The sequence below is a fragment of the Acanthopagrus latus genome, chromosome 17, assembly GCF_904848185.1.
Source record: "Acanthopagrus latus isolate v.2019 chromosome 17, fAcaLat1.1, whole genome shotgun sequence".
Classification (NCBI taxonomy): domain Eukaryota; kingdom Metazoa; phylum Chordata; class Actinopteri; order Spariformes; family Sparidae; genus Acanthopagrus; species Acanthopagrus latus.
The window spans coordinates 6077122-6091276 of record NC_051055.1 but is presented as its reverse complement, the minus strand read 5'-3'; the positions used below and the strand labels follow the sequence as shown (position 1 = coordinate 6091276).

The window sequence follows — 14155 nt, the reverse complement described above, 5'->3', positions numbered from 1 at the left end:
TCACCTTACATTGTGTCTCTGAGCCAGTGAACAGGAAGAGTAAAAATGATGTGATCCGTAAAGTGACTAGTTACTATAGCTGTCAGACAAATGTAGCGGTGCAGTGTTTGCCTGGTGGAGTGAGGTTCAAATATGAAGGTGAAAAGTGAAAAGAAAATAGAATAGTACACACATATGGTACAAGTACTTTTAAATCACATACTCTTAGTAACGTCCTAGCACTGTTTGTTTGTATTAATTGATCAATTTCTCTGGTGTACGGTAATGAGGAGGTGCACTTGAAGGCATCACAACAGGTGCGGATCCCGTTGCGCATGTCAAGAGCGCTCCAGCGCAGAAAACCAAACACTGGCCCAAGTAGCTGGAATGAACTAAACCTTAATTTGCTTTAGTAACACTTAGTACAGAATGGAGCCCTCCAAAATCTTCATCAACTTGGCTCTGGGGCCCTGCGCTCTGCATGGTGCCACCTGCTGGGCACATTTAGCATGACTGAGAACTCTGGGTGACAATCTCCCAGGTGGCAGGACAACGCACCTGATTCAAAAGAGTCACGTGGCGTCCCACTTGTTGTAATACAGATGATATTCTCAATCAAGACAACAGGTGTTTCATTGTCTTTGAAACTGCACATTTATTACCATCTGCTTTGCATCATCAGTTTCAGAAAACCTCATCAGCAGCTGAAAGGGAAAAAAACAAAAAAACAAAACAGAGACCCTCACAACAAGCAATAATGCAAACAAGGCCGGCCACATCAGGAGGACCGTATCTGATCCTTTCTCACTGTGGTTCCAGCTGTGGGTATGTTCTGGTCAAAGGGATGAACTCAGATACATTGTTGTGATGTCCTTTATGGGTTCTCACTGATCCGGCTTCCTTTCTGTGAACAGATGAGTGATGAATGCTTGTTTGTTCTGGTGCGCTCAACATAAACAAAATTATCATGCACAGATGGGGCTGCTGCTTTCTTTCAAATATGAACAGCTCTCTCTCTCTCTCACACACACACACACACACACGCGCACACACACACACACACACACACACACACACACACACACACACACACACACACACACACACACACACAAATAGAGACAGAAAGAGAGAGATACACTGGTATAAAGACCAAACTTTCCTTTGCAATACCACCACATAACTCCATGTCATATTCCAAAGATATACGCTTTAAGATCTGCTTATGAAATGCATTTGAACCAGTAATCAGACTTTAAAAAGCCTCAGGTTAGCTACATAATGCTGACTGACACATCATGACTGAGCCGGACTGAAAAGGCAGTTTGAAGCATCTGGACCGCCTACTGACCACCTCAAGGTTGTACGCCTCTACCAGCCAGTCAAGCTGCAATTTAAACCCATGTCTGTCCAGAGTGACATAAGAAGCATAGTCATAACAGATTTTGGAAGAATTTAACAACATGTGACGCAAATGAACCTTGGAAGAATAAAAATGTGTTAAGATTCAAATCCAAAAGCCTAGGTACATGGCAAATAATCTGTAAACTATCATTGTTAATTTATTTTCTTCAATTTAATAAATGAATCCCCAATAACAGCTTTAAATTACCTACGATGGAATTATATTAGTTAAAGCTGTTGTAAGTGATTAGAAAATAAGTGTAAAGTGGTTCTAGATTCTAACAGTAATAACTGTAATAGTATTTGGTCATGTCTCATGTCTCTCCTCCCTCCTGCTGGCAGTTAAAGATAATAGCTATTTTCTGGTAGCCCTGCACACTTGATCCAATCAGGACAGAGAACTCCATAAAGAGGCACTCCTGCCTGCTCGTGAACACTTAAAGAGCAGGGTTCTCCTTCTTGCTTTGTTTGGAAATGACAGAATTCATGCGGTGTCAGAGAGAGGAGGGAGGGGTTTGATAGCTGGAACATGAACAGGAAGCTCACTAAAAGGATGATGAATCTTACAGCAGCTTCAATAGATGCTATTTGTAACTCCAAATGGTTTACAGCCACAATATGACGCCTGCATGTAAACAATATGCATGTCTTAGCGGTCATTTTGCTTCACTTTGGGTCTCTTTGTGGCTGTTCGATTGACTTTCCAACAAGAAATGTTAACAGTCACTTCATACAGAGATCCCGGCACTAACAAGCCAACTTCCACCTTACTCTGGTAACGGGGGATTTCAGGGGGCGCCTGTGTCACCCTGCTTCCATGTATAAAATTGCAGTTTTTCGAAATTGTGCAACCCTGAGGAACACCACTGATTCCGAATTAAAAAGAAGAGGAAGAAGAAGGAGAAAAGGGTGAAAGAGAGGTCAACAACAACTCAGTGCCAGAAGTCCTTTCATCTTTGTAGGGTTGAGGCAAAGCTCTGAGCTTTAACACTAACCAGTGAATCTGAAGGACACTGTGGTCCAGCTCCAACTGTCAACATCACATGAGGCTGAAGCACAGAAATAAATTGCTCGTAGCTCTTCCTCCAGCACAGGATCGTACTGTTCCAATTATTGTCATGGAGCTGCCTCTGTATTTAGGTCACCCTGTTGCTACTGCTACACATTATTACCTGACATCACAGCCAATTACTGCTCATCATGTGTAGACTGCACTCCAGTCATAATTTATTAATGTGTTACACGTATAACTACTGGAATTACACTCACGCTGTCTAACTCTCGGGCCTGGATTGGTCTGCACTCCTCTGCTCCTTTGGTGTCTGCGCCCTGTCCGGAGTCAGCCGGCTTTCCTTGCCATCATAATCAAGGCCCATTTGATGTGATTACTGCAGCGTAAAGGAGACGAGGGGACACAACTGAAAGTGCATTTTTTTTAATTTCATGTGTTGTAATAACAGGACTAAACAGATTCCCCCTTTTCACTGTGTCAGTGAAATTCTCTGGAGTGTGCTGGTTCATCCATCAGTGCTGGCGGGGATTCAGTTTGAACTTTGACTGACAGCCTCTGTCACGGATAGAGGTCCGTGGCAGTCTCCTTGGCGGTTCCGGAGTCCCCTGGCGATGCTTCAGATGACACCCTGACACCAAGGATGAGGTCAGCATACTGTTGAACCTTATCCTCAAACGCTGGAGAGAGGTGGGTGCCAGGAATTACGAGCGGGGAGTAAAATAGATGGGAGAGAGGATAAACAGTGGATATGGAATGTTAAGAGAGACACATGAAGGCAGCGAGGGAGTGGAAGAGAAAGCGAAGGAAGGATAGAGACAGATAAAGGCAGCCGAGCGAGAGATAGGGAGCAGCAGATTTAGTCGACACAAAAAAAACTCCTACACACTCTCACTTGAGCCTGCACCTCAGGCTTTGAAGGAGAGAGGAGATAGAGAGATAGCCACATCCTCTTGTTGGGTCCTCTCTTCTTCTCTATCTTTTTCTCATTCGGCCCTTTCCATTGTTCCCTTCTCCTTCTTCTCTCTCTCTCTCTCTCTCATACACACTTACTGAAAGTCTCAAAGAAAAGTCATCTCGACTCTCTCAGGGGGATTAATTGGCTGATTGACTGCCTCCTCTTGACCCTTGTGGGTATGATTATGGAATTTAAAATTTGAAACTGATTAAAAACTTTATAACTGATTGTTCCTCTCTCCGCTGAGAGACGTCCTTCATATGAAACCTTTAATCTATACCTCAGTCTCAAAACATTCACTATGAATTATGTTAAAAGCATCCTGTGGAAATCACCTCGAGTGAAATTTAATGGCAGAAAGGCTTCAGTTAAAACTGTAAATTCAAAATCTGCATGGTTTTGCTCAAAAAGGCCAAACACAATGTTTTGTTTCTCACGATTTAAGATCAGAACTTGAAATTCCAGCCATAGATCATTTTAATACGGAGGACATTTCATCTCCTTTATCTACTGTTCAGCTGTCAGGGCAGAGACATGACAATAAAGCTGTCCGTTATTTTATGATTTCATTTATACTGGGGTTCTGCAGAAGTCTCCATTAAAAGATATGGGATGTGAATGAAATCCCGCCAAGAGGGTGCAGAATATGAATGATGGCGATTTAAAATGCAGGAAGCATTTCATGTGATTAGAAAATGTTTTCGAATACACATTTTATGCTGCAGTTTGTGCCGCCTGAACAATCCCATTTAAGTTTAGTTGAATGAGTTGCAGAAAATGTTCAAACAACTGATGCTCATAACTTTTTTCAACATTAAATTTTTACTTGCAATGGTGGAAAGTAACACTGTACATTCACTGAAGTACTGTACTTTTGAGGTACTTGCTCCTTTCTTGAGTGTTTCCATTTGATGTAACTTAATACATCCTCTGTTCTTTATATCAGAGGGATTCTTATATTTGGCTTTGCTGCATGTGACACTTGGATACATTTATCTGATAGCTATTGTTACCAGTTAATGTTATAATTAAGCTTCTACACTGAAGTTTCCACATAATGCTCATTTCTAGGTTCATACTTTTATTTTGGGTGTCTACTAGAAAATGCTCACAAGATTTAATGTTCAAAACTAAAATGTTTTTCTCATACTGTTTATTGCTATAGCACCTCTATTCACCCTCTATCTAAGACATTATGCATTAGTGCTTGTCTCTTTAACTCCCGTCTCCCTAACTCCCAGTCTGCCCCGATTGGTCACCTCTCAAAGGCCTGAGCAGGCACCACCCAGTGTGTAACTGCATTGGCTCTCCAGGTGAATTTGCAGTCTGAGAGTGCTTTTCTCTGTGGATTGACATTTTTACAGTATTTATGTAGCACCTGGACCTACTTTATATTCAAAAAAATAAATGTCACTTTCTACAATATGGGACCTTTAAAACAATAACAAGCTCATTAAATACACTGTATCATTATAGATTAAACCTGTAGTTTCCAACATTTTTGGTTTGTGAGCCCACGTGGGTGAAACACTTGACTTTACTACACAAAATGAAAACAAAGTAGTTAAAAGTAGTTCTACTTCAATCAATAAAATGCTATTTATAATACATTAATCCACCTGTACGATCAATCTATTGTCATATATGATATATCAGCATGAGTTTTACTTACTTTGTGGATAATAGCTCTGTGTTTTTACTTAACAATGATCAAAGCAGATTCTTTATTTTACAATTAAGTAGTGGTACATTTGCGATAACGGATCTGAGTACTCCTTCCATTACTGGTAGATTGTAATAGTTGGATATAGCAAACATACCATAATATAGTGAGACAACGGGATTTCTTTGAAAAGCAAAGCGTGCTATTAATAAGACAGCAAATCTAAGCAGACTTGTTGAGGAATAAGCTATGAGGAATAGTTCCTCCTCCACAAAGCAGCACATTAAACTCAGCCATGTGGGAGCAGAATGAATCAAAAGCCGCCCAGTTCAATGGAAAGCTGAAAGTGAATAATCTGCAGATGATAGTCTGGTTAGCACAAATAATTTAGAGCAAACCGCCTCAGTAATCCTGAACAAAGTCCTGGTGACAGTCGCTATTGCAAGCATCAAGCTTCTTCACCCACGCTAATGAAATCTGAGGAGGTGTGTGTGTGCCGTCAGAGATATCATTCAGGACTGATGGAGCTTACGGAGTGAGATGACACCCATTATTTCACCTAAATCAGATATCCTGCGCAGAAAATGAACATTTCCCAGCAGGTAAGGGATAATCACTGACTGTCACCTAATGATGTAATCCTGACAGCTGCCACGTCCTGATGTTCCATAGTAACGGCTTGTTGTTGCCTATGTAGGATTATAAAGAGTCCCCACACAATGAGAGGAAATAAGATGAGAAAAAAAAATCTGAATAATACAAACATCAAGGAATCTTACTGAACAGAGGACGATAGCCAGGCACTCTACAAGAACCCTGCAGGATGAGGATAATGATAGCCTAAATAGGATTATAATCATTGCACAACATTCCCACACAACCACAGATGGATCCCACAAGTGAGGGGTATTAATAAGGAAAGGGCTGTAATTTCACAATATTGTAATCAGCAGAGACTGGTTGTGTGTGCTTTCAAGGCTCTTGTTAAGCTTTTCAAATCCTACCAATCTGCGGCATGAGGGTGTTGAGGATCTGTGGAGGATCTGTACTGTGCTGGTACATATTGGGAGTACCTGAAGAGCATAGGTTTTAGTTTAAGGCATCCAGAATGGAGGAGACGGCATGTGTGAATACAACTGTAAAGAGCCAATCCGCACGAGCGATCTCATGGGCTTTACAAGCTCATATTGAAGTCAAACTGTTGGAAGAAAAAAAAAAAACGTAATGAAATATCAATGTGCTGGCTGCCTGTGAGTAAGAAATCTGGGAGCGAACGATGCTATTTAGGAGTAAACAGTTCCAGCGAAGCCTGCTGCCTCTGGTTTAATTTCCAAACAAGTACTGCAATACAATACAGGAAGTGGAAAATTGCTTTCAAATGGATTTTGAAATGCAGCTGAAGCCTGACGTCTTCAACAGAGTGGCCATCAGAGGGAAGAGACGATCACAGTGGCACAGCTCGAGGGAGCAATAGCAGCTATTAAACAGGTCTCCTCATTCAGCACAATGAACTGCTACGGCCTTCGTCATGGCTTCTTAAAATTGTGGACTGGGACCGAAACATGGACCTTTTTCAAATGCTCAAACAGCCATAACTTTCTGGATTTAATCAACAATTTACTGACATTTCTCATGTGCAAAATACCTTCCTGACCAACAGCCAACTGATGGTATACTAGTAACCCTGCACCCGGGGGAAATTGCATAAAGCAGCTTTGTCTGCAGCCGTAATCACCTTCATCAGACACTCTGGGATATGTAAAAGAAAACCTTCAGCGCTTAATCAATAAAAGCAAAGCTTTTTTCTGCAAGGCCGCGGCTTTAACAGTGGCTCTGTGTTCCGCCAGACAGGACTCTTAATGATGTCGGCACTGCACTGATAAAAGGAGATTCAGGTAATGGTGGAGATGGCGGTGGCAGGCCAGTGTTTAAAGGACATACATTTTGTGTCCAGGATCAAACAGCATGATTCTGATACACTCTCTGTAGTGAGGATTAGTAAGCAGCACTTTGAGTGAGGAGACACCGGCATGTATTTCATAATGCTTTTGATCTGCACAGCATGACAGTGAATGTGTGTGATCAATGACCAGAGCCTCTGCAATCAATTATAACCTTCACATGAAAGCACTGGTCCCCATGCATTCAAATATTCAGAAAAGAAAAGACAACAATGTTTGTCACCGGTGCTTCATAAAAAAAAAAACAAAAAAATCATTATAAAACTAATGGGATGTTCTCACAGGATGCTGTTTCTATGGTACCCAGCAGGCTCAGTTTCATAGTACAGTCATATTAAAGGTGCAGCAGCTGATTTTGAATCTCATTCCCAGGTCATCAAATACCAACGCTTTGGGTGGAGGCGTGCGCTATGCACCAACCCAAGGTACTGGTATTTGATGACCTGGGACTGAGAGTCAAACAATTGAAAATCTCTCTTCCGAATCGTTTTTTTTTTCTTTTCTTTTCTTTTAAAGGGCTCCTCAGAGATTTTAGAGGAAAGTTCAGAGGACTACTTCTGAGCCTGTGAGAACAGCTGTATAACGTCCTCTGTGGCATGTGAGCTTTGTGAAGTCTGAACCTGCATTACAAACTGGGACAATGAGGTCACCTTCAAGGAACTTCCCAGGCAGGAATGGCCTGATGAAACGCGCAATTGAGCTGCATCATGGGAATTGTAGGAGAACTGTTTGAGCCTGACACACAAGGGATTTCAAGTAAAAATAAAAGAATCTTCCTTCTCTTCATGCGTCTCCTGCGAGTACTTCAGATAGTCCACCTTCAGCAGAGGCCTTTATTATTTCATGGTTATTCTCGTTTCTTTTCTATTTTTTTTTTATTTGCAACGATTTTGTGATGACTGTAAAATCTCTTATTGCATCACTGTAGTATGACGCTCATAAAACAAACGTTAAGGGCGTTTACATTTGTTGTTTTGTCACTGAGAAGCATCACTTTCACTTGATGTTGCGTGTCAGTGCGCTCCGTGTGCTCGCTGGTCGGTGACTCCCTCTCCTCCGGGAGCTGCGCCTCGCCCCGCAGCACCGCGACGCTGAGATCACTCCAGGAGGGCGGCGCACAGGGGAGCGCTACGTGTTGCTGCGCAGCAACAGATATAGAGCTGGGAGAGAGAGAGAGAGAGAGAGAGAGAGAGAGAGAGAGAGAGAGAGAGAGAGAGAGAGAGAGAGAGGAATTCCCTCGCACAAGCAAAAGCTGCTACCAGGGCGTGTTTCAGTCCATATGGCTCCCAGAATTTGTTGTTCCAAACGTGGCCGGTACCTGTAGCTGAAGGAGGGGTAAATCCCGGTGGACACAGGATGTAAGGACCAGCAGCTACACCAGGCGGGTATATATTTGAGGAAGGCGCGTCAATTTATTTCTGGCTGGAGGCAGCAACATCATATTTGACACCGCGCCGACTCCCTTTAGAAGAAGCTTCTTCCTCTTCTGCCCGGGCTGAGAAAATCAGCCTGACGGAGACGCGCCTGTCTGGACTCCAGGGACAGAGGGGCTCCGCGTTTTTTTAAAATTTTTTTTTATCACAGGGCCACAACTTGGCCATAAACGGCGCTATGCCGTCACCGGAGTTAAGATGCGGACTCTTGTTGTGAGGGGGATTCTGTGAACTGGCAGCGCGTTGAAGTAAGTTCATTGTTCTTAACGTGAGCTTCTGTTTGGAGCCCGTCGCTCTCCGTGTGATTGTTAACACACGTGGATGTGGCGAATGGGATTTTATTTTCGTTTATTTTTATGTCTTTTACTTTTAAAAAGCAGGTGCGGTCTTAACCCACATGATATTAATTCGCATCTTTTCCTTCTCTCTTCTCTCTGAAAGTGTGCGTCTCTCCGTGGTGCCCATCTCTCCCTCTAACTGTCTCTCTGTCTGTTTGTCTGTCACTCCTTCTCTCTCTGTGCGCGCCGTGCGTGTCCGTGTGTGTCCCTCTACCCAGACATGACAGGTCAGGTCCTGGGGAAACCGGGCGGCGGGGCTCACATGGACGACAACGCCGCCATCCGCATCAACGTGGGCGGCTTTAAGAAGCGTCTCCAGTCCGACACGCTGTCCCGGTTCCCGGAGACGAGGCTGGCGCGTTTGCTCCACTGCCAGTCCAAAGAGTCCATACTGGAGCTGTGCGACGACTACGACGACACGGAGAAAGAGTTTTACTTCGACAGGAACCCGGCGCTCTTCCCCTACGTGTTGAATTTCTACAACACGGGGCGGCTGCACGTCATGGCCGAGCTGTGCATCTTCTCTTTCAGCCAGGAGATCGAGTACTGGGGCATCAACGAGTTCTTCATCGACTCCTGCTGCAGCAGCGCCTACCACTGTAGGAAAATGGACCAGGACCGGGACGACTGGGAGGACAGGAGCGACGAAGGCAGCACCACCTCGTCCTTTGACGAGCTGCTGGAGTTTTACAGCGACGCCACCAAGTTTGACAAGCAGTTGCTCGGGAGCGCACGGAGGCGCGTCTGGTTAATGCTGGATAACCCCGGCTACTCTGTGGCCAGCCGCATCATCAGCATCCTCTCCATCCTGGTGGTGCTCGGCTCCATCGCCACTATGTGCATGAACAGCATGAGCGAGTTCAGCCTGTTGGACAGCGAGGGGCAACCCACGGAGGACCCCCGGTTCGAGACCGTGGAGCACTTTGGCATCGGCTGGTTCACTCTGGAGCTGGTCGCCAGGTTCGTGGTGGCGCCGGACCTTCTGCACTTCTTCGAGCACCCGTTAAACGTCATAGACCTGGTGTCCATACTTCCGTTTTATCTGACACTCCTTATAAACCTGGTGGTGGAGAGCACCCCGGCGCTGGCCAACCTGGGACGCGTTGCGCAAGTGCTGAGGCTGATGAGGATATTCCGCATCCTGAAGCTGGCCCGTCACTCCACGGGGCTGCGCTCCCTGGGGGCCACCCTCAGGAACAGCTACAAAGAAGTGGGCCTGCTGCTTCTCTACCTGGCCGTCGGGGTGTCGTTTTTCTCCGTCATGGCCTACACGGTGGAGAAAGAGGACAGCGAGGATCTCTCCACCATCCCGGCGTGCTGGTGGTGGGCCACCGTCAGCATGACCACCGTCGGGTACGGAGATGTGGTGCCGGTGTCCATAGCGGGCAAGCTGACCGCGTCAGCCTGCATCCTGGCCGGCATCTTAGTAGTGGTGCTTCCGATAACGCTCATTTTCAATAAATTCTCTCTGTTCTACAAGAGACAAAAGCAGCTGGAGATCGCAATGAGGAGCTGCGATTTCGACGAGGGAATAAAAGAGGTGCCCTCGGTCAACCTGAGGAACTATTACGCGCATAAAGTCAAATCCCTCATGGCGAGCTTGTCAAACATGAGCCGCAGTTCACCCAGTGAACACAGTCTGAATGAATCCATACACTGAACCAGTTTTAACGAGGACTCCCGGTCAGGTTGGATGACTCTGTTCAGTCAGAGCGGCTGCATGAGGAGCTGTCCGGAGTGCTGAAACTCTGCCCAATTTCTTCCAATGATGTCTGACCGTTCGCCTCTCTGTAGCTCAGTGCAATAACATGTTAACCTAAGTGTCAATCACAATGAGAAAGTAAGCAAATGTACAGGAGAGCCTGGATATGATGATCTCACTGTGCGCTGGTATGGCCCCTCACCAAATAGGCCAACAAGTGGCTGCGTACTATTAAAAAGGCAGACAATGCTGTAGTTGTTTACAGTCCTCAGTGGTGTCACACTGTAGCCCCCCCTCCAGCTATACCTGTCGTGATCCAGTATGTCTGAAAGTAACTCCAGCTGTATCTCTCTTGAAGAATGTTAATGTGTAATTGTTCTGTTGCAACAAGATTACTTCAGATGTGTGGTTAAAGCAAACTGTATTAAACAAACAAACAAAAAAGTACACAACACACTTCCTCATGTTTTTCATGTGCGGAGAAAGGGTCTTTTTGAGGTCTCCACAAGTATGTGTTACTGATCGAGACAACATGAGTAAGCCTGAAGGGGGAAAGATTTAGATTTAAAGCGGTGACTGACACAATGTCTAAGACAGGTTGACAGCTATAGCAACAAGCATTCAGAGCTGACACGCTCAATTCATTTATTATGAGGACTGGATTTTTATTTTTATCTTTTATTTTTGGGATGCATCACTGTTTCAGTCGACAAAAACTGTTGTTTTATATCAATCCATGTACTTTTACCAGTAATCCATCACAAGTAATGCAAACACGGTGTCATATCAGTGGCAAAAGCACACTTCAAAGCAGGCTGTCATGATATATAGATCCTCACTTCATGTTTGTCACGGCTAGATGAATCCACAATAACGATATTATCATGAGATCTACGGAATTAAGAAGGAAAAAAATTCAACCAGTGAAACTCATCTTAAACTTTATTCACTGTGTATGAAAAACACAGTACACGTGTAGGGAGGTATACAACAAAGAACAACTGCGCTTTATGTGAAAGTAGTGAAAAGGCAACCAGATGAACTCAAGCACACAGGAAGATCCAGAGGTCCTAACATCTGCCGTAACCTGCCGTAAACACGATGTCAGTTTTATCACATATGAATTTTTAACATGAATGGCCGGTTAGGGTCAGCTTTTTCTGACAAGTCTTAAGATTTCTGGATAAAACTAGAGCTCTTATTCCAGCAGGACTGAGTGAAGTTTTTGCACCCCTCTGCCTGCTCCTGGTCAGCATCACAATAAACTCCTCTCTCTCTCGCTCTCTCTCTCTCGCTCTCTCTCTCTCTCTCTCTCTCTCACACACACACACACACACACACACACACACACACACACACACACACACACACACACACACACACACACACACTCGATTGCAGTTGCAGGAATACAACAGAGGGCACTCACTTAGTAGCATTGATTTCAGTTTAAAGGATAAATAGCCATTTGATGTACCAGCTATAAAAGCTCAATTCTTTTCTCATCTCATATTTCTCCACAGTTCTCTGAATTGATTTCAGTTTTCAATTTAAGGAGCATTTAACTTTTGCAGTCCCTTGAATGATCTCTGTACAACAACAAAAACAACGATTGCAATTTTTAGCTCATCAAGATTGTTGTGATTGGAGAAACAGCAATGAAGCACATTAATCACTGACAGGGTTTTTAGAAAAAATAATTCATGCATTTATGCACATTTCAGCGACTTGAGTAATCAAGCTAATCTGCTCCAGTGGTCGGTGAATAATTTCAAATTGATTATCTCCAGACTAATATGTGCAGACAGGCTGAATGATCTACATTTGGTTATTTACAGCTCATTGCTTTGAGTATACAAAACCACTCCCAAAAGAGCCTAAATAAAATTAGTTAAACCTTTTTGATTTTACAAAAACTTCACTTTAATAGGAATTAATATCTTTGCTGTGAATACCAAAAAGCTCCTGGGTTTACATATAAGATCATAACAGTATCAGAATACTGAGGTTTGATTGACTTGAGGGGACGATGGAGAACTACTGCATGGCACAGAGGTAATCTCAATGCACTTCAGCAACAAGGCCGTGCTCGCTAAATCCTAATTAGAAATCAACCAATTGCCGCTTGTTTTCCAAGTATTTCTGGGGAGCTCATTTGAAATAATATTTACCCTTAGAGGCCAATTATACCACTCTCCTTTTGTTTACTCCTGAACCTTTAAAGGCTTTCCCCCCCCCCGGGAGCAAATCTCACCAAACAGTGAGAACTAACCACACAGCGACAAAGTAGCACAGAAAAATCAGTGAAATGAGTTCACAGTGACAGTGGGTGACATTTTATCATAAACCAAAAAAAAAGAAAAAGCCTTTTTCATTTTAGGGAGCGGAAAGTAATTACAGAATTTGGAGCTAGATCTCAATGTACTTTAGGTTTAAGAAGAACAGTAACAAGATAAGGAGATCTGGAAATGTTGTCCAATTCCAAAAGTCAGTACTTTGAGTGTGTGTGTGTGTGTGTGTGTGTGTGTGTGTGTGTGTGTGTGTGTGTGTGTGTGTGTGTGTGTGTGTGTGTGTGTGTGTGTGTGTGTGTGTGTGTGTGTGTGTGTGTGCGTGAGAGACTCCTCAGGAGGAAGATGGAGATGTCTGGCCCCTGCGCTGCTTCCCCTTGGCTCGCCTGTATCATTACCCTCTGACTGTGGTGATAGATGTAAGCAGGGCCCGGACCCTGCCTGGCACACAGCTGAGTACAGATGGCGGCTCAGGTCATTAGAGGGCGGCCACGGCCACACATACAAAAAAAAAAAAAGTCAGCTCTCCTCCTCCTTCACACCAGTAAGCTGCAAAGCTTAAACCAAGTCCAGCCATTTCTTTTGATCATCGAGACTCAAATTTGTGACTCATCATGCAGAAAGAGCCAGGGCACATTTGGGAGTTTTTAAAAATTGGTCTCACATGTAATCATCAAAGCTTTATGAGGTGCGCTTTTTAATGAGAGTTGGTTAATTATTTTCTTTTTGAATGGTTAATTACCAAATCAAAAGAGTTCCTTTGTTCAGATATAAAGTGGGCTGCCTGTAGAGTAGAAAAGGCCTTGGTTTGTTTGCTTCTTTTTATATTTCCTGTCAGCAAATACAGGAGTTGAAGATCATGAAAAGATAGTGATAATGTGTCAAGAACGCTTGCAATAATATATATTAATGCAGAGCTGACAGGGAAGAAAAACTTAATGGTGAATGTGCCTTGGTGTGTGTGTGAGTGTGTGTGTGTACCGTATAAAACTCTGTTACTAAGCAGACGTTCCGTGTTGTTGCACATTACCATCTGCTACTATCCCTTTGCTTTAAACAGTGTGGGAAGATTGGATCTTTTCAGCGAGCTTGTTTCTTTTCCCTCCCCTCCTTTCTGCCTCTTCCCACCACGTCTGATCTGTGAATATCGCCCAAAATAATCTCTCATTACATGGATCATGGCATAGCTAATTATCACCTACAGATCTGATGCAAATGAAGAATGCAGGTAATGCCGAACAAGGATGGCTAATCGTATTGCTTCATGCCATCATTGGAAGCCGTGTTGGATTTCTCTGGTTCGCAGGAGACAATCAGAGCATATTTGTTTTTCTAACGTGATTTTTGCGTTATTTGCCAGCCTGACATCACTGCTTTGAGTTAATATTTCACCTGTAATAGGCTTCGGCTCGCCTGTATT

At 43.8% G+C, this 14155-nt stretch overlaps 1 protein-coding gene across 2 annotated transcripts; it reads left to right on the top strand.

Moving 5' to 3' along the window:
• The first annotated feature begins 8208 nt into the window (after positions 1 to 8208).
• LOC119006143 (potassium voltage-gated channel subfamily S member 2-like) lies at positions 8209 to 10894 on the top strand. Of its 2 annotated transcripts, none has more exons than XM_037074531.1 (2): positions 8209 to 8655; positions 8964 to 10894. In XM_037074531.1, exon 2 carries the CDS (start codon positions 8966 to 8968, stop codon positions 10403 to 10405), a length of 1440 nt encoding a protein of 479 aa, XP_036930426.1. In that variant the 5' UTR covers positions 8209 to 8655; positions 8964 to 8965; the 3' UTR covers positions 10406 to 10894. The 2 variants fall into 2 exon arrangements, with proteins under 2 accessions (XP_036930426.1, XP_036930425.1); XM_037074530.1 differs by having other exon boundaries at positions 8849 to 10894.
• The last annotated feature ends 3261 nt before the right edge of the window (positions 10895 to 14155 follow it).